This window comes from Zonotrichia leucophrys, chromosome 7 (assembly GCF_028769735.1).
Source record: "Zonotrichia leucophrys gambelii isolate GWCS_2022_RI chromosome 7, RI_Zleu_2.0, whole genome shotgun sequence".
NCBI lineage: Eukaryota > Metazoa > Chordata > Aves > Passeriformes > Passerellidae > Zonotrichia > Zonotrichia leucophrys.
Genome location: NC_088177.1, coordinates 27356760 through 27382746, shown reverse-complemented (window position 1 = coordinate 27382746; position 25987 = coordinate 27356760). Strand labels below are relative to the sequence as shown.

General features: G+C 35.6%; 1 protein-coding gene across 4 annotated transcripts in view; it reads left to right on the top strand.

Moving 5' to 3' along the window:
• The window catches only part of SCN2A (sodium voltage-gated channel alpha subunit 2), a 73574-nt gene that overhangs the window by 26388 nt on the left and 21199 nt on the right, over positions 1–25987 (top strand). The window contains exons 5-17 of one of the 4 annotated variants that reach the window (XM_064717631.1): positions 1277–1405; positions 2083–2174; positions 3068–3340; positions 7241–7304; positions 7858–7999; positions 8785–8991; positions 10442–10732; positions 13871–14218; positions 15220–15352; positions 16889–17127; positions 17989–18162; positions 19898–20254; positions 21903–22382. In XM_064717631.1, coding sequence (XP_064573701.1) covers positions 1277–1405; positions 2083–2174; positions 3068–3340; positions 7241–7304; positions 7858–7999; positions 8785–8991; positions 10442–10732; positions 13871–14218; positions 15220–15352; positions 16889–17127; positions 17989–18162; positions 19898–20254; positions 21903–22382 — 2929 coding nt within the window. Of the gene's footprint in view, positions 1–1276; positions 1406–1894; positions 1987–2082; positions 2175–3067; positions 3341–7240; positions 7305–7857; positions 8000–8784; positions 8992–10441; positions 10733–13870; positions 14252–15219; positions 15353–16888; positions 17128–17988; positions 18163–19897; positions 20255–21902; positions 22383–25987 lie in introns of all 4 variants that reach the window. The other 3 variants (XM_064717629.1, XM_064717632.1, XM_064717630.1) reach the window with 3 other exon arrangements.

Here is a 25987-nt window from a genome sequence, read left to right as displayed (position 1 = left end):
ATCATCTTATGGATGGCTGTGTTGATCACAGTGCAGCTTTCTCTTACCAAAACCAATCTAACAGTGGAAAACTTGTATGCAGAATTAGCCATTAAAAAAGTATTGAAATGGTTAGTTAATCATTGGTGCAAAATGATGACTGCTTGGCTAATTGGTCCAATTAGCTTCGAAGTGTCGATACACAATGACAGTTCCAAACTGCAGGCCACAGTGTGAAACACAGTTCTTGTGCTTCCTTTCTGCTGCTTCTTTCACATTCTCTACTGCTTGGGCTGATCCATACCTGTTTAATATCCAGAAATCAAAACACCATAGGGCTATTAAGGTTTCAACAAGACATTCTCATTTTGAGTTCAGTGTAAGTCTCTATGTATTGAGGATGCCTAGCATGTAGTAAATATTTATGATGAAAATTCATTGCTTGAATATTTCTTCATGTCTGTATATTGTGCCAGTTAGAGTTACAATGGATGTCCTCATCTGTGGAGTAAAGTTCTGTAGGAAATAAATTTTTTAGTAATTGAATGGAAAAAATTTCATATTGGAAAATTGTTTTCAGGCTAGCTCAGTTAGAGTAAGCTTTTTGAGCAGTTTAATTTGAATTCCTTTTCATTACAGATATAAATTAAATTAAATTTCAGGATGACATCACTTGGACACAGAAGATTGAAATTACTCAGAATGCTAGAATTAAATTACATTTCAACCACATTTTTTAGTCAAAATTTTATTGGCATTCATAAATAATTTTGGTTGTTCTTGCACTTGTTTGATTCCAGTACTACATCTCTCTTGCTGAAAGTAAAGTACTGGATATATCTACTCCATAGCACAGTTACAGAGCAATGAAGACATGAGGGTTGGCACTTGCCAACTTTTGGGAGTAAGCAACATTTCAGCATTAAAAAAAAAATGAAGAAAGGAATTTTTAGCCTGAAAGTAACTTCTAAAATCCTAACATAATACATCTCTGTGTTTCGTTATAACATGGATTCAGACTGGTCATAAACATGCACCAATGAAGTAACTGGGAATTTTGCATCTGTCTTATTGCATAGAATGTAGAAGTTAGATTTAAGATGTGGGTTATCAGACTTTTAATCCTAATTTCATTCCTCTTTTCTTATGGTATAAATTATGCAGATGTTAAAGTTGGTTGTAACTGCCATTATTTCTTATGCTACTTAATGAGAAGAAAATGAGAATAAAACAACTAGAGAGAATAAACTGCAAAAATAACGTGATCTATAAACTCTGTCTTGCATATTTTCCTCAGATACACATTCACTGGAATTTATACCTTTGAATCACTTATTAAAATTCTTGCAAGGGGCTTCTGTTTAGAAGATTTTACGTTTCTCCGTGACCCATGGAATTGGCTAGATTTCACTGTCATTACATTTGCGTAAGTCTTCTACTTATTTTTTTAATTAAGAATTCTTTCTGGTAGCATGAGATTAGTGACTAAAAATTGCCTCATATCTTGTCAGCCAGAATATTTGGAGCCTGGACTTCCTGCAGTTTCAATATGTTTCTTCTACTCTTTTACACATTTTAGTATTTCTAGCCAAGCATGTGCTGCGGAGGCCAGCATGGTGTGCCAGCCCATTAGGATTGTGAATGCCGTCACCCTGAACTGTTCATATCCTGTCTCCTTTCTGCATACCAGAATTAAAGGAATCCTTTTGACTTCCTGCTAATAGCTGACCAGATTAGTTTTCAAACATCGAGTCAGTGTGATTTATTATGATAAAACTTAATTTAATTTTATGGCCAGAAGTATATTTATAACACAGGCAAAATATGGTGAACGGTGAAAAGGTCTTGCTCAAAGACCCAAGCAAATAGAATAAAATCTGCCTCAATTCTGAGTAATTGTGATTTAATCCTACAGGTATGTAACAGAATTTGTAAACCTAGGCAATGTTTCAGCTCTTCGAACTTTCAGAGTATTGAGAGCTTTGAAAACTATTTCTGTAATTCCAGGTAAGAAGTAGTTGGTGTCAGGTGTTAGGCCCCTCGTATCTCCAACTGTTATTTGTGTGCTGTCATTGTGTTTGTGTGTGAACTCCCCTATTACAGATATGTGACAGAGTTTGTGGACCTGGGCAATGTCTCAGCGTTGAGAACATTCAGAGTTCTCCGAGCTTTGAAAACAATATCAGTCATTCCAGGTGAGAGCGAGGTTAAACACCGAGGCTGACTTTTGTTCTACAAAGGCTGTACTCACATTTTCAATCATAAGCCTTGTTTGCTACACATTGTCAACAAACCAAAAAAGCAGGAATCAAGATGTAATTTATTTAAATTGATTCATGCTTGTATTAATTGTATTTTCTTCTCAAAAAAAAAAATCAGCCTTTGAGTTTAACAAATTCTTGCATGAGATATTTGCAGTAAACAGCCTATGTGATTTGCATCTTATGACATCAAGCTTTCCTTTATATGTTTTAAATATAAGTTAATTTTAAGCTTTCATACTGATGCAAATTTTCTCATTTATTGGAGGCACTTGATATAGCAACTTAATTCAGTTTTAAGTTATGTCAAAAAAAAAAAAACAAACTCTAAAGGATAGCATGGGCCATGCATGGGGTATTGTTCCAAAGATGTCTTTCTTCTCCAAACCATCACCCCTCATATATTGTAACAAGATTATTATGGTATCATTTCAATGTGCACATATAATGTCTTTACAATGGGGTTACATTAATATAGAATACATTGCAAAAGTTCATAAAAGAAAGGTTTGGGCAAGAAGCATCAGCAAAAGCAAACAATGCTATTTTATGTAGGGTTGAGATATAGCATGAATAATATAATCACTTGTTTTGGCAAAAACAATGTGTTTGGTATTATCTATTTTTGTTTTTTTACACTATGAAATAAGTATAAATTTACATATTCTCATTCATCTTTCCAAATAATAGAGCTTTTCTTTAAAATTATTGTGTCACAAATTACTAGTCTTTTTGCATGATATCTTTATCAGGAAAAAAGTCACATGATTTTTTGTGAGCGTTTATTATTTATTTAACATCATAATAAAAATCTTTTCTCTTTGCAGGCCTGAAGACCATTGTAGGAGCCCTGATTCAGTCTGTGAAGAAGCTCTCAGATGTGATGATCCTGACTGTGTTTTGTCTGAGTGTATTTGCGCTGATAGGGCTGCAGCTGTTCATGGGCAACCTAAGGAATAAATGCCTGCAGTGGCCTCCAGACAATTCTACTTTTGAAACAACTGTTATTTCCATCTTTAATAGCTCTATAGGTGAAAATGGAACATTTATTAATGCAACAATGACAATATTTAACTGGGATGAATACATCGAAGACAAAAGTAAGAGTTAATTATATTATCTACTGCATTGATATTCTAGTATTGATTTAATCAGATTTGAGAACATCAGTATCTTTCTCTTGCCTTTAAAAGTGTGTAATATGGCCAAGAGACATAAAAGCACTCATTTCTCTCTAATAAATAAAAGCATAGTCATTATATAATTTAACATTCATAACATTATATTGGGTAGCAAAATATCTTTTTCTTTCACTGAATACGACTTTTAGATTAAAATCACATTGCAGCATAAACCAGAAATTTCCATGCTAGCTTCAAGCCTCTTGAAACAGTGTGATCTGAAATGTAACAGCTAGGTTAGTGCAAGGTAGTGCCCAGTCTCATAAGCCCACATGTGAACATCAGCTAGCCCAGGAATCCTGCCAGAGCACGTAAATATAGAATTAAAGGAATTGTTGTTCCTTCTGGAGTTGGGTGAGTGGCTTTGCCCCACACGCCCTTGCACAGCATAGACATTCCTTTAAGAGAATGCCAGTGATTTACCCCAAGATTCTTACTTGCAAAATAAGAACTAGATTCCCTATTGCTGTCTTTTAAGTTGTTTCTTCTCTTTGGAAAATCAAGAAATGAGCACTTTTTTCTCTTTTGTACCTCATAATACACTATTTCCACCATTTTAGGTAGTTAATGTTACTACTGTGTTAACAAAACATCTTTAAAAATTCAGATAGAACGACTCTGAACATATCTATATTAGATTGCTATTCTGTCTTTCATGTTGTTAATCTCTCCCATTTTTCTGTTCAGCCTCTTCTATTTATTTTAGAGTTTTTAGTATATTTAATGTATTCATAATTAGGTGTTACAGGTTTTTAATAAAGTCTGTATGTCTATTTTAACTGGTGACTATATCAATGAAAGTTAGGGAACCTCAGTTAAGAACTAAATGCTTTTAGATCCAAGTCTTATTGCCTCATAATCTTTTAATATACTTATCATCTCAGCATGCTTGAAATATACAAATGTCATGCAGAAATTTTGGGTGATAACCTATTCTTAAAGCCATCTGAAGAACAGATTCCATTCCATTCCCCTTTAGTTGTTTCTGGTACTATGTCACACAAATAGAAAGGGGTTTTTTTCTAAATATCTGACCTACATTTTCCTAATTTCTGATTGACTATATTACTACATCTGCTCTGGACTAAGATAATCATAGACTACTTTATATTAGTCTTTATACAGTTTAAAAACTCTTATTCTCTGCATTTGTGGTCTTTCCTAAGGCAAGTAATCCTATTTGCTGTTTTGCATTTTCTATACCTATTTTCATTTTTTATTCTTTTTTTCAATCTTTCCAGTTTGTCTGGTTTTTTTTTCGTCTTATTGTTTTTATTTTTGTTTGCATGGTTTTTTTTCTTTTTATGAGATCCTTAAATTGGGTGCTTACTCCTCTAGCAATTACTTCTGATTTTTGTCTTTACCTCATGCCACCATGCAACATTCCTATTAGCACATTTCAAAATTAAGTCATTTTTATATCAGCACTGTATTTGTTGATTCACAAACAGTTTGTATTTTGTGACAGTTACTGCATCTTTTTGTACAGTGGTGGCTGCAGCTACATCCTGATATTTTGTATTTACCTATTTGATTTTGCCCTGCCAAGTGTAGCATTTTCCACTTCTCTCTATTGGAATAAATCCAATTGCTTTTGGACAAACTTGTCAATTTGTAAAGGTCATTTTAAATTTCAAATACCTTTTCTCCTAGCCTTATGTCTTCAGAATACTTGATGCATTATTTTTCTATTGTGTCTTGAGTTGGTAATGAAACTTATTAGAAAACCATGTCTGGCATAGATGCCTGGGAGATCTTCTGAGAGGTTCCTTAATGAATTGACATTGTATCACTGGCAATAGCTCTCTAAGAACTTTTTTCAATTGTTTTGTGATATTTCCAGTTAGAACACATTTCCTTTATTTGTATCTGGAAGTGTTATGTAGGACTTGTACCCATGACTGTTCTGTTATAAAGCTGGCAGGAGACAGGAATAGTTTTGTATGTGGCATATTTTCTACAAACTCATATTTACTGTTTTTATTGATTTAGCATTATTATTTTTGTATTAAAAGAATCTTGTTTGTTTTCCAAAGAAGTGGACTGAAAGTGGAGCTGTGCTACAAAAGAATGTGGATTAGGCCCACAGAGGGTTTTGCAAGTTCTGCTTGGAGCCTGTGGGCAGGCATTTTTAAACTTCTTTTTAAGTAGGGGTCACTCACAGGCTGTGACTCTGTGATTACCAGAATGTCTGAAAATGCATTGATTTCTTATATGATATCTGGGACTAGAATTGCAGATATATAAATTATGGACATAATTTCTCTCTCTTTAAAATAAGCAGATTTTATGCTGCCTCTATTGTATACTGGTGGTGACAGAGTAGAAGCAGTCAGTAGGAACTGGTTGCAATTCCCTGCTTGCCTGTTTAGCATTAGCCCTCAGTTAGCTCATGCCAGCTAAGTTAGTCCATGCCAGCTGGCAGTGAATCTCACGGAACCATCTGCTTCCTGAGAACAGCCAGAACATACCTAGTTCTGGCAACTTTAGCTTAATGTGCCACCTGACTAAAAAATCTCCATTAGAGATTCCCATTTTTACCCTAAGAATCACAAACTAGGAATTGATGGCAAAATGTGTTTCCTTTTCTGCTACAAAGGAAGAAAAATAAAATAAAAAAGAAGAGTGTGTTGGGGGTATTTAGGCCTTCTGTCACTTTAAATTATTTTTTACCTCATCTTAATAGTTAGCCTAAATGTTCAAGTACATTCCTCTGCTACAGAATTTTGTGTATTAGTTTTGTGTAAGGTACAATAAACACCTGGTTTCTCCCCCAGCTGCTCAAATCAAGGTCCAATTAGAGATTTCTTGAACATGTTGTGTTATCACAGAATCAATGGGGGTGGAAAAGACTTTTGAGATCATCTAGCCCAACCTCTGACCTAACACCACCTAGTCAACTAGACCATGTCACTGAGTGCCACATCCCGTCTTCTTAAACACCTCCAGGGATGGTGACTCCACCAACTCCCTGGGCAGCCCGTTCCAGTGCCCAGCCACCCTTTCTGTGAAGAAATTGTTCCTTATGTCCAACCTAAACTTGCGCTGGCACAGCTTAAGGCTGTGCCCTCTCATCCTGTCACTGGGTGCCTGGGAGAGGAGACCGGCGCCCACCTGGGTACACCCTCCTTCTAGGGAGTTGTAGAGAGTGACAAGGGCCCCTGATCCTTCTGTGCTCAACACCCCCAGCTCCCTCAGCTGCGCCTCACAGCTCTTGTGCTCCACAACCTTCACCAGCTTCAGTGCCCTTCTCTGGACCTGTTCCAGCACCTCAATGTCCTATCTAAACTGTTGCGCCCAGAACTGGACGCAGTACTTGAGATGTGGCCTCACCAGTGCTGAGCACACAGAAGAAATGTCATCCCTAATAGTTCAGGTTTTTTAAAGGAATACTTGGATAAAATAATATGTAATTGATAATTATATATGAATAGTACTAAATGTTCTATCAAAAGGCACGAATTAGGTCACAGAATTGCTCTCATCCTTTGCTTCATTTTCCTGGTGTTTTTTTATTTGCTAGCATACACAATTTGATATTCCCCTTGTATCTTATAATTTGGTTAGGTTGCCAAGAATTAACTGCATAACTAACTTTTTGTTTTCTAAAGAAAGGCTAACTTGAAGATTCTGTAGAAAGTAATTTTCCTGATAAAACAATACTTTCCATGCTTTTTTCATTCCTAACCACTATATATTGCAGTTGAACAGTTTGTTAGCTCTGCTAGTTTCTTTCACGTGTAAAAGTCTATATGATTGCTCAATTTTCATTAGGCATAAATATTATATTTCTCATCACCTTTTTGATTTTTTTAAAAGGTCATTTCTACTTCTTGGAAGGACAAAATGATGCACTGCTCTGTGGCAATAGCTCAGATGCAGGGTAAGAAAATGATCATCATTTTTCATTATGCATCAAAGACAAATAATAAGCTACTTAGAATAGCTCAGGTAGTCAACTTTAATATCAAGTGTAGAGTTGCAAATTATCAATGTTTTGCATTTGAAGCTATACCTAAATACAACCATCTCTGTGATTTGAATTTACACAGGCACTTCCATCTGCCTCTTAGGCTACTTTTGTAAAGGTAATCACATGAATGATCTGTGCATAAGTGTTGCTGCCAACTTGCTAACAACTGTTTATCAGCCATGCTACTTGGTATTCTTTTGTCCTGATGGAGATGTGTTATGAAAACTTGTGGAGAAGGGTAGAATACTATTGGTTATATTATTAAAGTATTGAAATATGATTAGGAAGTAGAATTAAAAAGTGAAAATTTATAAGCTATATATTTTTATCTTAGGTATGTAGAATGACGTTTTACTTGTTCATAATTTCATTAGCATCTGGTACTCCTGAACAATTTTGTTTTACTGCAGCATATCGTAATATAGAGTAGTTGTTAAAAATAGCATTTCCTCTTCTTTTGTAGTCAATGCCCAGAAGGATATATATGTGTGAAAGCTGGTAGAAACCCCAACTATGGCTACACAAGTTTTGATACATTCAGTTGGGCATTCTTGTCACTGTTTCGATTGATGACTCAGGACTTTTGGGAGAATCTTTACCAGCTGGTGAGGACTTATTAAAATAAACAGCACCATCACCAATACCATTACTACATAGTATTTGCATAGTTATTTTCATTCACTTGTCCCTAAGGCCTTTGGAACAGAAATTGTCTTTAATTTCATATATGTAAACTGTTGTCTAAAACAATAAGGCCCTTATTCACGATTTAGGTTCCGATGTGCTTCTTCAATACATTATAGGGAATAGCTGTTATTTTATGAGGATGGTTAAGCATTATTGGTTTTTTTTACCTAAATGAATACATGAATTTAAGTTGTCAAAGTTTCTTACCCATGCATGATGTAAAGAGATGCTATGTTTAATTGATTTGCAGTCTAGTAAAAATTTGTTTTGTTTGAAAAAGTTACACCTTGTCCCTGAACTACAAATATCCTTACTTGAAGGACTATAATTTTCTCCACTGTAACATTTTGTATAATGCACTATTTTTGTGGCAGTGTAGTTTGAGACTGATGAGACAGGAAGGTAAGATGCTGATCAGTGGCCCCACCTACTGTTAAATTTAAAGGCAGTAATGTAGATGTATAGATTCTTACTCGTATAAGTTCTGAGCTATTCAGAACTGGATTTACCTTGACAATTGTAGACACAAAACTTTTTCATATGTATCTAGGATATAATGTTATTTCTATAAGGAAAAATTAACTGAATAATCTTGTGCTAACATAAATCAATCTTATATATCTAAAGTATAACATAGAGATTAACTTATTATACAACAATAGTTAAAGTCTTTTTAAAGAGTGTATTATCGCTTTTTCTCCAGACACTGCGTGCTGCTGGGAAGACATACATGATATTTTTTGTTTTGGTCATTTTCCTGGGTTCTTTCTACCTAATCAACTTGATCTTGGCTGTGGTTGCCATGGCCTATGAAGAACAGAATCAAGCAACAATGGAAGAAGCAGAGCAGAAAGAGGCAGAATTTCAGCAAATGCTGGAACAACTTAAAAAGCAACAGGAAGAAGCTCAGGTATCCCTGTAAAGTAAAATTTCCTCAGTCCATGCATGACTGTTAACATGGGCTTTAGGTCCGCATATGAGAAAACTTTTATTCCCCTACTTCTAACAATATATTACTTTGCCTCATCAATTTCTTCATATTGTAAACAATCTCTGATGTTTTCCATTGCACTGGTTTTGCTGGTTTGATTGAACCTGTTAATTTTGTGACAAAAAATAATAACCAAAAAGCTAAAGCACTGGGTTTTCAAACTGGAGATGGAAATTAACTTTTTATTGGAGCACTTAAAAAGTTGTCCAGATTTCTTGTGGAGATAATCAAAAGCCATCTGGATATGGTCCTTGGGCAACCTGCTTTAGGTGACCCTGTCTGCTGGAGAGGTGGACATGATGACCTCCAGAGGTTCCTTTGCAACCTCAACCATTCTGTGATTGTCTGAAATGGAGGTGGAGATGTGGAAAAAAATCCAAAGAGTAATTGTGCTTATATAAGTAACAGAAGCAAAACTATTGTAGGTGATGGTGCTTCAGCAATATTAGGTTTTTTTTCTACTCCCTTCAGCAATATTTGGCTTTTTTCTACTCCCTGCCCATCTCTCACAGCAGAAAGACATAGTTAAAGAGAGTTGGGAAAAGTGGAGAAACCGAAGAAAACACTTCTTTTATACAAATGTAATGATTACATGCTGCTTTGAAATTACGTTTCATTTTTTGAAGGCTCTCAAATCTTTAATAGAAAAATTTATATGTCTTCTTGGCATGTGGCCTCATAGGGCAGAAGTTGAACTATGTCTTCCGTATAGGCACATGACTAAAGGCAGCAGTCAGCGTTTTATGTTTCATTGATCAATTGCTATGTGTTGGGGGGAATTGGGAGATATTCTTTTTCCTGTTTTTTACCACACCTTGTAAATAAATGTTAATGAAATGCTCCACATGTGTTGAAAATCAAACAGCAACAAGTATGTAATAGTGGATAGTTTAACACAAATCTCTGATTGTTATTTGCAAAGCTGACATATCAGCATTACACAAGATCTTTAATAGACTAGGGAGTATTCAAAACCCATCAAAATGTTATAAGAAAGTGTTGGTTCCAGTTAACGGGGATTTTACCATTTTTTTGAGCCTTGATTCTTTATTTTTACATAGTGCTTCAGATGAAAAAATCATTGCAGCATATTGCTTCAATCTGAAACAGATGTTTTTTAACTTGTTTTTTTGACAGCACAGTTTTCCCTTGGGTTACTCTTGCTCTTGGTTTATGGAGCATTGGCAAATTACGGTTCCTGTAGTATTTCACAAATTACACTTCTTATGATATGCTGGGTTTGGTGAAGTGAAACACTGCTTTTATTTCAAAATAATAGTTTCTTTAAGAGTGGCAATAAATTTGAAATAGTGAGCAGGGTATGTATTTGTATAAATGCTGTAAATTGCACATGTGCTTGTGTGTATAGGCGGCGGCAGCAGCTGCAGCAGCTGACTCAAGAGATTATAGTGGAGTAGGTGGAATAGGTGGATTCTCCGAAAGTTCTTCTGAGGCATCAAAGCTGAGCTCAAAGAGTGCTAAAGAGAGAAGGAATAGAAGAAAGAAAAAAAAGCAGAAAGAACAGTCTGAAGGCGAGGAGAAGGATGGGGAAGAATTTCACAAATCGGAATCAGAGGACAGCATCAAAAAGAAAGGTTTCCGATTTTCCATTGAAGGGAATAGATTGACATATGAAAAGAGATTCTCTTCCCCACATCAGGTACCATAGTATTATTACCTCTTAAACACCTTTTTTGTCTACTCATCATATAAAGAAAGCACTGTATAGCAGTTTGGTTAATTCTTGCAAGATACCGCAGATTCATTAATATCCTAAATCAAAGACTAACCAAGTAAAAACTTGCAGCCAAATATGAAACCAAGAATTTGAGAGATTTTGGTTTTACTCTGAATTCCTGTGTGAAAAATCAAAATTACATATACTAATTAATAGAAGCTATATTTCAAGCTTCTTAGTTAAAATGGACCTATCTCCCCACCAAGTTGGATGTATTCAGCATGATGAGTAGCTTCAAAACAGGGTGCATACATACAAAATGTGATGTTTCAAATGAGAAGAATATTAAAATTTGGGATGCTTAATAGAAATTAATGCTCATGTGAAATTTAAGAAATTAATTGATGTGAGACCATTAATTGTGTTATCTTAAAGAAGGTGGAAATGTGTGTGGCAAAGTGTCTCTGCATGTGTTCTCTTACATTGAAACATCAGTGACTCAGAATGCCATCTGCATCTCCCATCCAGACATTTATTTCATTTGATAGTTTTGTAATGTTATCTCCTACAGTTTTCAAAGCTCCTCTTCATTTGCCCACTTCTCACTCTCCCCTTAGCACTGCAAATCCAGATCTCACATACATTCTCTCCTTTTTCCACCCCTTTTTGTGCCTCTATATGCTTCTTCCTTTTATCTCCATCTTCTCGATTTTCCCTGGTCTTCATGACTTGCTTTCTCCCTCTTTTTAGTCATTATTACTAAACTCATTCCTGCCTTTTTAATCCTTTTCTATTTCTGTCTCTAGAAAGTTTGTTTCATCCCTTAATAGGTCATGAATGTTCATACTCTCTTCATGTATTGTTTTCTCCAGCCTCCCATTCTCAAAGAAGCTCAGACCTCTTCAACCAGTATTTTCTTACTAAGGACTGTCATCCTTAGACCAGACTGTGGTGGGAATATAATGTTTCTGGCTTTCTATTTCTGCCAATCCTTCCACTCACTTCCTAATGTATTTCCTTTCTCAATAGTAATGTATCCTTCCCTTCCCCCCACCCCACCTCCTTGGTCTGCCACTGTTTTATGTTGTTAGCTGTCTAGCTAATCTCTGTGAGGCTTCATTGCTGAATTTAGTTCATGATTCATTCTGTTCCTTATACAAATTTCCACACATGTCAATTGACTTCAACTTCATGTTGAAGATCCATCTGATCCCCTAGGTGCATATTCTTGCCTATCTCTTCATTCAAACTGCAGCCTTATTCAACTGCAGCACAACTCATCCATCTTGTGCTGCAGGAATTAAGCATTTCTCATACAAATTCTTGTTCTAACATTTTCATCTCCAAGTTCATTTACAGTTGTTTGACTATGACAGTCTAGAAATCACCTCCCCTCTGGTTTTCCAACCCTAGTTCCTTTTCACTCTGGATTCTAACGACTAAAAAGAAATTCCACTCACCAGCTTTTAATACCATTTTCCTAGAAAAAACTCAGGCTTATATATAATCTTTGACTTTTTCCTTGGCATTTCATTTTCTTTCAATGTAAATGACCATTTTATTCCTCTTGAAATCTTATTCTTCCTAACATTCATAACTTTGTCTCCTCTCAATTCTCCTGGTTTAGTTGTGCTTTAGGAGATCCTTGTACCCCTTTGACAGTTTTCCAAAGGATTTCCACAAGGCCTTTTGCTAGATCACTTTTCTCTCTCTTTTCTTTCTTTTTTTTTTTTAAACCCTATTCTGGACCCACAACTGTGAATCATTTTTAACTTGGACCTCTTTACTGCTGTATTCATCAAAAATGTTGTTGCAAAGAGCACTAACCTATCCCATTGCTTTTCTCTAATCTGCTAGTAAACATATTTACCTAAAGATTTTTTTTTTTAATATCATAAAACATACTGTACCTAAAGTTCCTCCCAACCCACCTTGTCTACTTACAGTAAACAAGTCTCAGCTTTGACTGACCCAAAGCAGCATTCATAACCTCCTGTTAAATTTTCAAACTAGTTTCTTTGAGCTCTTTCTGGTATGCTGCCCTTCATGCTTGGAAGAAGCTCCCATGAGTTTTCACAGAACACTTCATTGCTTTCCTCAAATCCCTCTTTAAAACTCTCTTTTACCATGCTGCCTACAGAAAACTTGACAGGGAAGTGACTTCAGGTGAGCTAAGATGACTGTTTATCATACTCATCAATTTTGCTTCTGTGTATTCCCTTTCTTTTTGTATCCATCTGTTGTGTCACATTTAAATGATAAGTTCTTTGCAGAGTGCCTTTTTGTTCTGCATTTTGCAGTCCCTAATACAATGGGGCTCAGGTACACAAAGATAAGTTGCAGAAGTGAAACAAAGACACTGCTTCATTATGTATCATCTCTGCTGTTCATAGAGATCTTGGGTGAAATCAGGTGCTAATAGTTACCAATGAAGTCAAGGCAATTACTGATATGAATTAAAATTAAGAACATGTATAATTAATTGTAAGGTTAGAGCATTAATTTGACTCTAATACAGGAGATCCTCCAATAGCAGAATATTTACTCCAATGAGTAAACTGATGAAGATTAGCAAACCTATTTATGTAAAATTACAAGCAAATTGTTACATATTCAGGATAGCTAAGACTTTTAAAAAGAAGAAACCTATATTATGGTCTACTTTAATATCTGAAAAGATATGTATGTTGTTTAAACTAGGCAGTATTTAGGAGCTACTTCTGTGTGCAGACTGGGTCACAGAAAATTTGCCTAAAATTTTATTTACTCAGCCTGTCATACTAATGCCAGCCTGGGGTAAAGAGTGTCTAGATATACTTATTCAGTTTGTGAACAGTTGGTAATAACATAGGCAGAAGAGCAGAGGAAACAATTCTGTCAAGCAGTTTCTTTTACTCTGATTAAACTGAATCCAAAGCAGTAGAATAACTAGTCTTTGTCTGTCACTTATGTGCTCTTTGTTTACTACCCAAAAGGGAGTGTATTAGCGGGGGGACTGTACCAGTTCATTTCTTTGTAGATGACCTTACCCTTTAAGACATTGTGGATTTTTCCTCTGTATGAAATTGTTGTATTTTAAATTCTTTTCATCTGATAATAATTGTTTTTATTTGCCTGCAGTCTTTGCTGAGCATTCGTGGCTCCCTGTTTTCCCCAAGGCGCAACAGCAGAACAAGTCTTTTCAGCTTCAGAGGTCGAGCAAAGGATGTAGGATCAGAAAATGACTTTGCTGATGATGAGCACAGCACTTTTGAAGACAACGAGAGCAGAAGAGATTCTCTCTTTGTTCCTCATAGACACGGAGAACGACGCAACAGCAACATCAGCCAGGCCAGTAGGTCATCCAGAACAGTCCCTGCACTTCCAGCAAACGGGAAGATGCACAGCACTGTGGACTGCAATGGAGTGGTGTCGTTAGTTGGGGGGCCGCCAGCTTTGACATCGCCTACGGGACAGCTTCTGCCAGAGGTGATGATTGATAAAGCAGCCACTGCTAGCAATGTAAGGAAGTCTGCAATAGCTCAGGCATGATGTTCTGTCCCTGTATGATCAGTCACTGTTTCCACAAATTTAGTCACATGGCAACAATGACCTTTCTGGCTAAGCTGTGAACGCTCCTCTCACGTATTTCAGCTATAAGCTAAAGGAGAAATTAAAGTTTGCCAGCTCTCATAAATTAAATATGTGAAAATGCATGCAAACTGATTAAGAATTAACAGAATAACATAGTAAACCATTGAATAAGTTTAGTTTGTGTAGTCTTTCACTCATTGATTCATTATGCTTAGACTCAACTGGATGGTTCTGTACTTGTATATCAGAAAGGATATCAAAATGGAAAAAAAATTACATTTACCTAATGGAATATTTTAAATTGGTATTTAGCTTCCTGCTGTCCATACATGAAACTTCTGATGTTACCCTGGTAGTACAACTTACAAGGGTTATGACTGTAATATAGCTAATTTTTCTATGGGTTTTTTCATGTCAGCATTACTAAATATTTTTTAATTTGTCTGGAAAATGTGCTAGGAAATTCATAGTTTATTCTAAATTAAGAGTTATCTTAAGAAAATTCACTTATGTTTAGTTCCTTTACTGCTAGCTGTGTGGGCTGTGCATTTTTATGTTTAGAAAAAGACTTCACTGCCTAAATAGAAAGATATTTAGAGCAGAGCTCATTGACAAGCGCTGTGAAACATTTTTTAGTCTGAAATCTGCTTTAATATCTCAGCCCTGTTTCAGCAAAATACTTAAAAACATATTCTTCAGGCACAAGAGCAATGTGCTGCAGTGTTTGACTATTTGTTCTCTGCAGAGTCAGGCATACCTTAGTCTGCTGTGGAGCCTCAGCAGAACTGGAGCATGGTGTGGGACAGCAGTGTTCTAAACCAGTAGAGCTCTACAGTAACTCACAGTGTTATTAAATGTACCATCAATTAGCTACTTCATCAGTGCTTTATTTTCAGGGCACTACTACGGAAACTGACTTAAGAAAGAGACATTCTAGTTCTTACCACGTTCCTATGGACTACCTAACAGACCCTAGTGCAAGGCAAAGAGCAATGAGTATAGCCAGCATGCTTACAAACACAATGGAAGGTATGTAGCACAGATATTTTTTGTATGACAGTGCCTTAAAAGTGCTATTAAATGTGTGATGCATTAAGTGGTAGTGATGTTTTAAGGCAGCTATTTCAGCCTAGAGGGTACAGACAAGAAGAGATTTCTATATGGAGTTAGGGGAGGGATTTTTTGGTGGTTTTTTTTTATTTTTTTATTTTTTTATTTGGGACTGATAAATTTGGAAAAAAATAAATCTTGCAACATACTGATAGGTTTGAGGTAGAAGTAGCAAGTTTCCAATTTAAAAATGGCTATGTTTCTTGCAGTAGAACAATCCCTTTCTACCAATTCAATAGACTTGCTGTTTTACAAAGGAGGGATGATGTTCTTCTTTCTGTAAGGCTAAATACAATTACTCTGAATCATGGAATTAAGCAATTATTTGTAAGAAAGGTTGAAACATTATGTTGAGGCTTAAATGACTATGCCCAAATAGAAAATTGGAAGGTAATAAAGAGCAGTTGTGCGCATGTGGACCATAATGCTGCCTAAATACTTGTCTGACTTCAGGCTTGCTCTAAATGCTTATCTTTCATGAGGATATTTTAAAATATTTTTTTGGAAGGGACCTTAAATATCATCTAGAGTTCCAATCCCCCTGCCATGGACAGGAACACCTTTCACTGGAGCTGATTGCTCCAAGCCCCATCCAACCTGTCCTTGAACACATCCAAGGATAGGACATCTACATCTTCCCTGGACAACCTCTGCCAGGGCCTCACCACTCTCACAGTAAAGAATTTTTGCCTACTACCTAATCTAAACCTACCTTCTTTCTGTTTAAAACTGTACACCCTCATCCTCTCACTGCACTCCCAGATAAAGGCTCCCTCTCCATCTTTCCTGCAGGCCCATTATAAGTGCTGGAAGGCTGCAATAAGGTCTCCTTGGAGCCTTCCCTTCTCTGGATAAGTAACCCCAGGTCTCTCAGCCTGTCTTCATAGGCCATGTGCTCTGTCCCTGAATATCTTTGTGGCCTCCTCTGAAGCTGCTCTCATGCTGGGAACCCTAGAGCTGAACACAGCACTCCAGCTGGGGGAGGAGAACCCCTTTCCTCAGCCCTCTGGCCATGCTGCTTTTGATGCTGCCCAGGAGCATTTTGGCTCTCTGGGCTGTGACTGACATGGTTGGCTCACATGCAATTTTTCAGCCACCAATAACCCCAAGACTCTGTCTGCTGGGCTGCTTTCAATCCCCTCATCCCCAACCTTATGGCAGGATTCTAAGACAAATTTCTCTTTTGCATTCTATCTAGCATTAGCTTGTGAATGGTTCTTTTATCTATTGAATCTTTAGTATAGTTGTTTTGGGGGTGGATTTTGGTGTGTGGGGTTTTTTTAATAGATTATTTTAAATTTTAATTTCTTTTAACTGAAAGCAGTCTCAATTTCAAAATATGAACACAATTTACCAACAGTACCTTGGAAAACAGCATTTAGTTTCAAAGAAATATCCAGGTGATTCTGGAATAGAGAAATATATTTAAAATTTTATTTTCATTTTCCTCTCTAGAACTGGAAGAATCCAGACAGAAATGTCCACCATGCTGGTATAAATTTGCTAACACTTGCTTGATTTGGGACTGCTGTACTCCCTGGCTAAAAGTCAAACATATTGTAAATTTGATTGTGATGGACCCATTTGTTGATCTGGCCATTACCATCTGCATCGTCCTGAACACCCTGTTCATGGCCATGGAGCACTACCCAATGACAGAACAGTTTAGTGGTGTGCTTTCAGTAGGAAACCTTGTAAGTCTTTCATGATGTGCCATGTTTGTAAAATGCATTTTTCTTTAATTCTTTTGTGACTTATGCACATTCATATAAAAGAAAAAGTTGACTATTTAGAGGTTTGGGATTGTTGAACTTAAATTTAAGTTGTTGATATTTGTAAATTTCACCACTCTTACTTTACAGAATCAAGATCTACTGAGTCAATATATGCACTTTGATTTTTAAAATCTTCATCTTCTGTCATTGAAGCTCATTAAAGGAGGGTTTTTTTATTTGATGAATAGTTACAAATCATAAGAACTTTCAGTTCCATTCCCACACCCATTGTGTTCCTCACTAGCACCTCCTAAGGATCTGGGTGTTCAAGGAATTTTAGAGGGGAAAGACCCAGTAAGCATGACAGATGTAAGGAAATGATGAAATGGAATGACAATGTCTTCCACAGGTCATCCTGAAGAAGAACAGTTCTGCTCAACTTTCTGTATAACTTTTTTCTTAATAAAATAAGTTTATGATAGGAACAATTATCTTTATTTCTAGAAGTCAAATGTGGTCCAAGGGCAAAGACGAGCTCTAAGTAGATAAAAATTAGCATTAAAATCAGATAATATTCTGTGTATTGGCAGACGTGCATATTAACAGGCTAGATAAAAACCACATTTTCCCATTCTTTTTATTAATAACCCAAACTCTATGATGCATATGTAAGTTTCAAATATTAATTTTATTCCTAACTCCAGTGTATGGAAATCTAGAGAAAATGTTCAGATTTAATTTCTTGCTGATAATATAACTTAGCATGTGTTGATACCATTAGTTTTACTTTTTAAATATTTTCTTCCTATACTGGAGTAAGAAACTGTATTTTCCTTGCAGGTGTTTACTGGAATTTTCACAGCAGAAATGTTTCTCAAGATAATTGCCATGGATCCTTATTATTATTTCCAAGAGGGCTGGAATATATTTGATGGTTTTATTGTGAGTCTTAGTTTAATGGAACTTGGCCTTGCAAATGTAGAAGGATTATCTGTCCTTCGATCGTTCCGATTGGTAAATATACTATTTAAAATACGTTTCTAGATTACATTTTTGTATTTGTACATATATATTTTGTGCATTTTTCATTTGCAAATTAAATATTTGGCTGAGACAGAAGATATTTTCAGAACTTACAAAATGCTAAATTGCGTATTCACTACATGGCATGTATATATTATATCAAGTTTGTTTTGCATATTAACATAGCAATGTCTATTTCTCCTTCAAGATATTGTCAACATCAATTCTATTCTTGTCAAAAGCATGCTTAAAGGATTAACTTTTCTAAGAGAGGTATTTCTTAGAGTCTTCTCCCTAGATGAGGGAGTTAAAAAATTCAAGAGCCACAGGGCCTACCCTACATGTGACTGAAGATTAGTGAATTGCTTGGGAAATAATGAGTTAATTAATAAAAGTTGATTGAAAATTTTAGCTTATAGACTTCCATTACCAATTACCTTTGTTGGTTAGTTTTACAAGAGAGTAGTGTTAAGATTTTTCATTGTCCAGGGGCTTTTCCTCCCTACCAGCCTTCTCTATACCCCTGCAAGAGTCTATCTGCTGTCTGACAGCTTTTCTGCTCAGAAGTCACTACAGCATCTCTGTCTGTTATTAGAGATCTCTTTCATGAACAGGAACTTGAAAAACCTTGGTTTTCTTACAGACTGGGCTAGCATACGATTCAGTGTCCAAACATTCTTCTGAAAAGACCTAAACAGTGACAGACATGAAGCTAGAGTTCCTGGTCATCAAGATCAACTTCTGCCTTAAATGAAAAAAAAAAAATTAACTTGAAATGAAAGTTAAATACATCCCCTTTAAAAAATAAGGGATTTTAAATAAGTTTTTTCTGGTTATCTGCATAGCATTACATTGTACTTTGCCTGAAGTCAAAAATCTGTCTGGATTGACTTCTCTCTCGGTAGTAGACTCTGGTTTTAACTTGACATTTATGTCAAGTTGTTTTTATGTCATATCTTCTTTATGAAACAAAATCATCACATGAAATAATATTTAGTTTTATCTTCAGTTTAGTATTCTTCTTTCAATTGTCTGAACAATTGCTGTATCTTTCAACAAATTTGATTTTTGTCTGTTTTAAGTTGTACTTATTAATATACTTTCCTTTGTTTTTCTCAATGTTGCATGACAAGCTTTGTAAAACACATTACATTTATTTTAAAAGACTGAAATTATGTTGTTAAAGATACTTGCAAGTCACTTTTATGTCTGTAATTAACAACTCTAGCTTGTTTCTCTTTTTAGGAAAGCCATTTCCTCCATCTCACAGCCTGTTAAGTTGAAAGCATCTGGAAGTGACTATATACTTATGGTCCTGTTAAACTGATCACATTTCATATGTGCTCATTTATTTTCAGTAATATTTTCTCAGAGTTTACAGGAGAAAGACTGTTTTGTCCAACTTCTTTAACAAGTAAAACTTCTTTACAAATACCTAAAGTCATCCAAAGAGTCAAAGTCTGAATAGGAGTCTTTGTGATAATTTCAATGTAATTGAAATGAGCATAGAGATATTATTTTTGATTTCTAATCACTTGAATCAGGACTTACCACTGCTGATGTGTAGTATTGTACAAAGAACTGGAATCAGAATTTTGTAACTAAAACTTTGAACGATTACAAGAGACATGATGTAGACGCATGGTAACTGACATATACAATGTATAGCAGCAATTTCATTCTAATTAGATAACGAAGAACTATATACCATTCTTCTGTTTTGCAGCTTCGAGTTTTCAAATTGGCAAAATCTTGGCCTACTCTAAATATGCTGATTAAGATTATTGGCAACTCAGTGGGGGCTCTGGGAAACCTGACCCTGGTGCTGGCCATCATTGTGTTCATTTTCGCTGTGGTTGGGATGCAGCTCTTTGGGAAGAGCTACAAGGAATGCGTCTGCAAGATCTCCAGTGACTGTGAACTGCCTCGCTGGCACATGCACGACTTTTTCCACTCTTTCCTGATTGTATTCCGAGTGCTGTGTGGGGAATGGATTGAAACCATGTGGGACTGCATGGAGGTTGCAGGCCAAACTATGTGCCTTACAGTCTTCATGATGGTCATGGTGATTGGAAACCTAGTGGTAAGTAATCAGTGGGAATTTTTTAAACTCCTAGGACATATCTCTTGTTTTTCATGATTTAGAAATCTAAAATGAAAACTAGAAAAGGACTTCAGGAAATCATGTATTTCACTTGCCCTTTCTGTACACCAGGTTCAAATACACCTTGGTTATCTATGAAGAATGTTTCTCTATTTTTCTTTTAAATCTCAGTAAGTTTATAACCTCTTTAATAAGGGCAGTGCTGAATTGTACTTACAGTTAAGAGTGCCTTTTAAAAAACCATCTAATTTAAATCACCTTTACAGCCAAGTAAACTAAATTATCTCAATATTGATGGAAAACTGCTGGTTTTTATGACAACATTTATAATATTTAAAAGCTTACTGTTTCCACTTTCAGTCATTTCTCTGGGAAACAAAACAAGCCTGACTCTTCAATTTTTTTCTCATAAGTGATGATTTGTAAATGGCTTATCCATTTTGCTACTGGCTTCTGAATTCTTCCCAAGCAACATTTTTAATAAAGACACAAGTACTGAATAATGTGGAATAATGATACTTTCATTTCTTACACTGAGCGTTCATTGTAGTACATCCCCAAAAGACACATGAAATTTCTATACCAACATTGCTTTCCTGATGCAGCTTCTATACCCCTTTCTGCAGTGCTTCCACTTTGCCTATTTTCACACTTTCTTTATATATACTTTTCATTTTTCTTAACAATCCTTTCCACAACAGTACTTCAGAATTAAACAAAATATTGATTTTGAATAATTTCACTAACTTGCCATAAATCATGACTATGTTATTTTTAGTTCTTTCTCCTTGAATGCTGGCATCCTTTTTCTTTTTAGTATGATCCACAAATTTTATAAATATGCTTATCCAGAGTCATCACTACCAAGTATCACCAGAGTAATGTGAGTACTGTGGCATAACAGGAAGAACTGCAAATATAATTTAACTGATTTTTAATTAAATTATTTTTAATCAGTTTTGCACATGGTCTGTCATAATTGCTTGCAATCCAAATTTCTCTTGTATGTTTGTAAAATGTCATGCAAGAAAGTCTGAAATAGCTGCTTGAAACTGAGATTAAATAGTTTACTGAAATTGAGGAGTACCACATCTGGGGACTCTATCTCTTAGCTAGTGTTCCTGCCCAGGACCAAGATAGACTCATGTATACTTGCCAAATACAAAATTTTACTATATTCTGAATTAGAGATGGTCTGAATTAGAGATGGTCACTAGAGCTGTGGTCTGTTGCACTGTAGAGGACTGGCATTAGCCTACATTCCGCTGTCCTATGAACACTACAGTGGACACAGCTTGCATAAATCACTGCATTATGTTGTATTCTGCCTTTTTATGTCTTTCTCCATGTTGAGGAGCAGATCTGTACTACTGCAGATTGTGGAGAAGACAGTCAAGGAACAGCTCAGATTTTCACCTGTATTAGTGCAGTTAAATCAGCTAAAAGTGCTTTTGGCAAGATAATAAAATGTTGGGGACAGGGATTATAAACTGAAAAGAATAGCAGGAAGGTGCATAGAAATAAAGTGTTACATGTGAAATAAAAATTGTCTCATATTGAAAAACTTTTAATGACATATCTTTTATGACTTAAAAATAACAGTAATTTTTTCCTTATTTTATTTTAGGTACTCAACCTATTTCTGGCCTTGCTGCTGAGCTCATTTAGTTCAGACAACCTTGCTGCTACAGATGATGATAATGAAATGAACAATCTCCAGATTGCTGTGGCAAGGATTCAGAAAGGCATAGATTATGTGAAGAGAAAAGTGCGTGAATTCATCCAAAAAGCCTTTGTTAGAAAACAGAAAGCTTTAGATGAAATCAAACCTCTTGAAGACCTAAACAATAAAAAAGACAGCTGTATTTCCAACCATACAATAGTAGACATAGGTAAAAACCTTGCCTATCTCAAGGACGGGAATGGAACGACCAGTGGCATAGGCAGCAGTGTGGAAAAATATGTTGTTGATGAAAGTGATTACATGTCATTCATAAACAACCCAAGTCTCACCGTGACAGTGCCCATTGCTGTTGGAGAATCAGATTTTGAAAATTTAAACACAGAGGAGTTCAGCAGTGAATCAGACCTGGAAGAAAGCAAAGAGGTAAGCCTATGTCTAGCTTTTAAATACTCTGATGCTTTTCTTTTTTTTTTCTTTTTTTTTTTCCCCTGAGTGTTGATTCAAATCTTTCTTTAATTCTTTTACAAAAGCATATACAAACTTGTAATGTTGTTTAAGGAAAATTGATGTAAGGTTGTGAGTTTTGAATGATGGTGATACAATATTGCACTTACAGTAACAATCAAGATACGTAAGAAAAGTTTTTAGAAAATTAATATTTTTTTCTATTTTATTTAGCTAAATCCCTAACAAGCAAAGGAACCAGTTTAATAGTCCTGGATACCAGAAGTCATATGAAGTGTGTCTGGCTGGTGGAAATTTCTCGATGCTTATTTCATTAGAGCAGTTTGTTTTTTAATCTGCTTTTTTAACAGTTCATTCTGATGTTTTAACCTTTTTTATAAAATGAAAAATGCATCCATATACATCATAGATACATTTGAATACTGGACTAGCATCACTAAACAATGTCAAATAAATCACGTATAATCCAGCTGATGGTTGCAGAACCACTGAAGTGAAGTAATGGCCTTATGGCAAAAAAGTTACAAAGCTTAATATCCTAGTATAAGATCCTTTCATTTGATTACTCATTGTTATTTTCAAAGCTTTAAGATATTTGAATGTGTTACTTAACTATGACTAATAAAATGTACCTCTTTCTGGCACAAGGTGGTGCCAAGAGGATAAATCCAATCTAGCACTGAGAGTTATAGAGGATGCCAAGGCATTATTATTGTGTGTGTATTATTAACCCACTGCTTTGTCCTGCACAACTGAAAGTGATGGAGGCACATCAGCCCAAGTGGAGTAAGTCTGTGCAATGCTTAATACTGATGCTAGTTCATTCAGCATTAGCATGGGTATTTTTGAACAGTATTGCATGCTGTGGGGTAGACATAAACTAACAGAAAGGCTTTCATTGGTGATTTTTTCTTACTTGAATCTGAGAGTATAAATATTGTTGGAGAATTTTGCTCAGACATGGCTTGAAGGAAAAAAAGCCATGAAAATATACAGCCTATGGAAAAGTAAAAGGCAGCTGTAAGCAGCAGTTCCCAAGCCTGTTTCTGTAAATAATAATGTTCTCAGGCACGTTTCGGTAAACAGCAGAGTTCTCAGGCAGTTTTCTCGTAACAGGTGAACATTCTATATTTGGCTGTTTTGGGAAAGTAAAAGTAGGTTTTGAGAACCTTTCATATCAGGGTGAGAACACAAATCTTGGTTTCAATAACAAACCACGGGTATTGAAAACAAAAGGAGGGATTAATGTTTAATCTGTAACCTATGATGAGCTCGGGTTTTGCAATATGTATGAGCTTAATTAACACTGTTATAAAAAGTGACTGATTGAATCAATAAATCGGAGTTCGATGCTGATCAATTAAGATGGGTCGTCTCCCTTCACTTCATCAAAATATGGGTAAGATTCTAGTAATTTTCTGCCTGAGATGCTTTTCTGTACCGACTGCATTACACATTTAGTCATATTTTCTTGTTTCTTATCACAAATGTCTTTATTATTCTTATAAAATATTTTTTCAGATTGATTGTATTAATATTTATCTTTCTCTTCAAAACCAGTACTTGGGTGTAGAACAAATCAGTTGAAGTTTAACCTTCAGTTGTTCTGCTCTTTATTGCACAAGAGCACTTTGTCAGTAGGAGAGGTGGAGGGTGAGCTTTGCACAAACCTCTGTGCTGGTGGTTAGCAGGGCTGAGTATGACAATGGTGCATCTCTTACTTCTCTGCATCACTGGATGATGTGACTGCTGACTGTATTCATTAGCCAAATCTTTCTTTTCTTTCTGCAGAAGGACCCTCATTGGGTTCTTCTACAAGATGACAGAAATATTGACTTCCTATAGGAAAAGTTTTAAAGCAGATTATCTCACATTTGAGGCATGAACTCCAGTCATTGAGCTTCCACCATAAAAGAAAGGCTTTCTACACCACCTACCATATTTAAAAGAAAACAGTGTCTTCATTGCATTCTTGGAGGCCCTTAATGCTGTTGTGCTTCAGGAACTGCAAACAGGTGATAAGACAAAGAAATGCATATTAAGTCAGGGATAAGCTAGTGCCAAGCAGCTCCAACTGGCCAAGTTTGAAACTCTGCTGAGTATATTTGGGGCCAAAATTTCTTGCTAATGCAGATGCTGAAGGTGAAAAAATAAAGGGAATTTTTATTAGTTTCAGGGATTTTTGAGAGACACAGCAGTAAGCAAAGATTGTGAGCATATTTCTTAAAAAAGTGCCTAAAGTTCAAGTAGATTTTAGTCACAGAAGCATGACACAAAAGCATTAAAATCTTAATCCTAGTTCCTACTCTTCACTTGATACTCTTAACCACCATGATTTATGATATAGTGGAGTGTTGACTTATTAGTCAGATGACCAACACTCTTGTAATGAAAATGTTCCATAGGAAAAGAAGGCATTTTTTAAATTTAAAAATTGACTACAGATGGCTTTTAATAAAGTTTCCTCTTTTTTGCTATGCCATAATGTGCCTTGCATTTCTGGCCTCTCTTGTTTTCTTGTTTATATGACACTGCTGTTGCCAAGTTGATCTGCCAGTCACTTCATTGCTTACACCACAAATGAAAAAATCTAAGTCAGGAACTGCCATCAAATTGTGTTCAATTAGCAGATTTGCAGATGAAAGGCAGCCGAGGCATCCAGGTGCTATGAGGACAATGTACAGGATAGCCAGATGCTGATGAGTGTGTCTGTGTGCTTCTGCTTGCTTCTGTGTCTACAACCAAGTCCATGTATTCACTGTTGTATAGGGCAATAAGCTGAATTCCAACAAAATAATTATTATTTCTTAGCAAGTTTTAATTAAGCGTGTTAATGTTTGGTGAATTCTTTATTATAGAACATGTATATTTCCAGTAGTTTGATAGAAATATTGACTAGATTATGCCTTTGTAGAAACAATACATAAAATGTTGTACATACTTAGTAGGTATGAATTAACAAGGAATTTTCTAGAAAGTTACTGAAACCTAAAATAAATTTAATTATAGAAACATTATGTCCCTAAGGATGTCAGTGTGTGAATACAGTATAATAAGGAAATTAGAGAAAAAATACTAAATAAAACTTTATCATGGAAGTAGGCCATTAATAATTGTGGGAACACGGTGCTGAGTCCATTGTCCTATAAAAAAGGGTCTGTGGATCTGAGCTGCAGTACTGCTATTTAGTGTAGAAACTATGAATATATTTTTTTTTCCATTTTAGGTTTTAAAGTACTATGAGGATGGTTTATATAGAAAATTTTTGTAGTACCTGTATGACTGTATAATAATTAGTTAAAATAATCATAATAGTGGGTAATAATAATTAATTTATGTTAAATGTAACTTATAGGCCAATAATAACTCCAAGACATACAATGACAAAATATTTTTCAATGCTTTGAAGAAAATGGGCTCTCCTAATGCTGTTGCAGAGACATTAATAATGTATATTTTACTCTAAGCAATATTCAGTGCAAAAAACCAGAGGTGCTGTGTCCTGAACTTCATTTCCTACCGTTCTTACTTCTCACAGGAGTAGGACCAAGCTGGATCAGTCA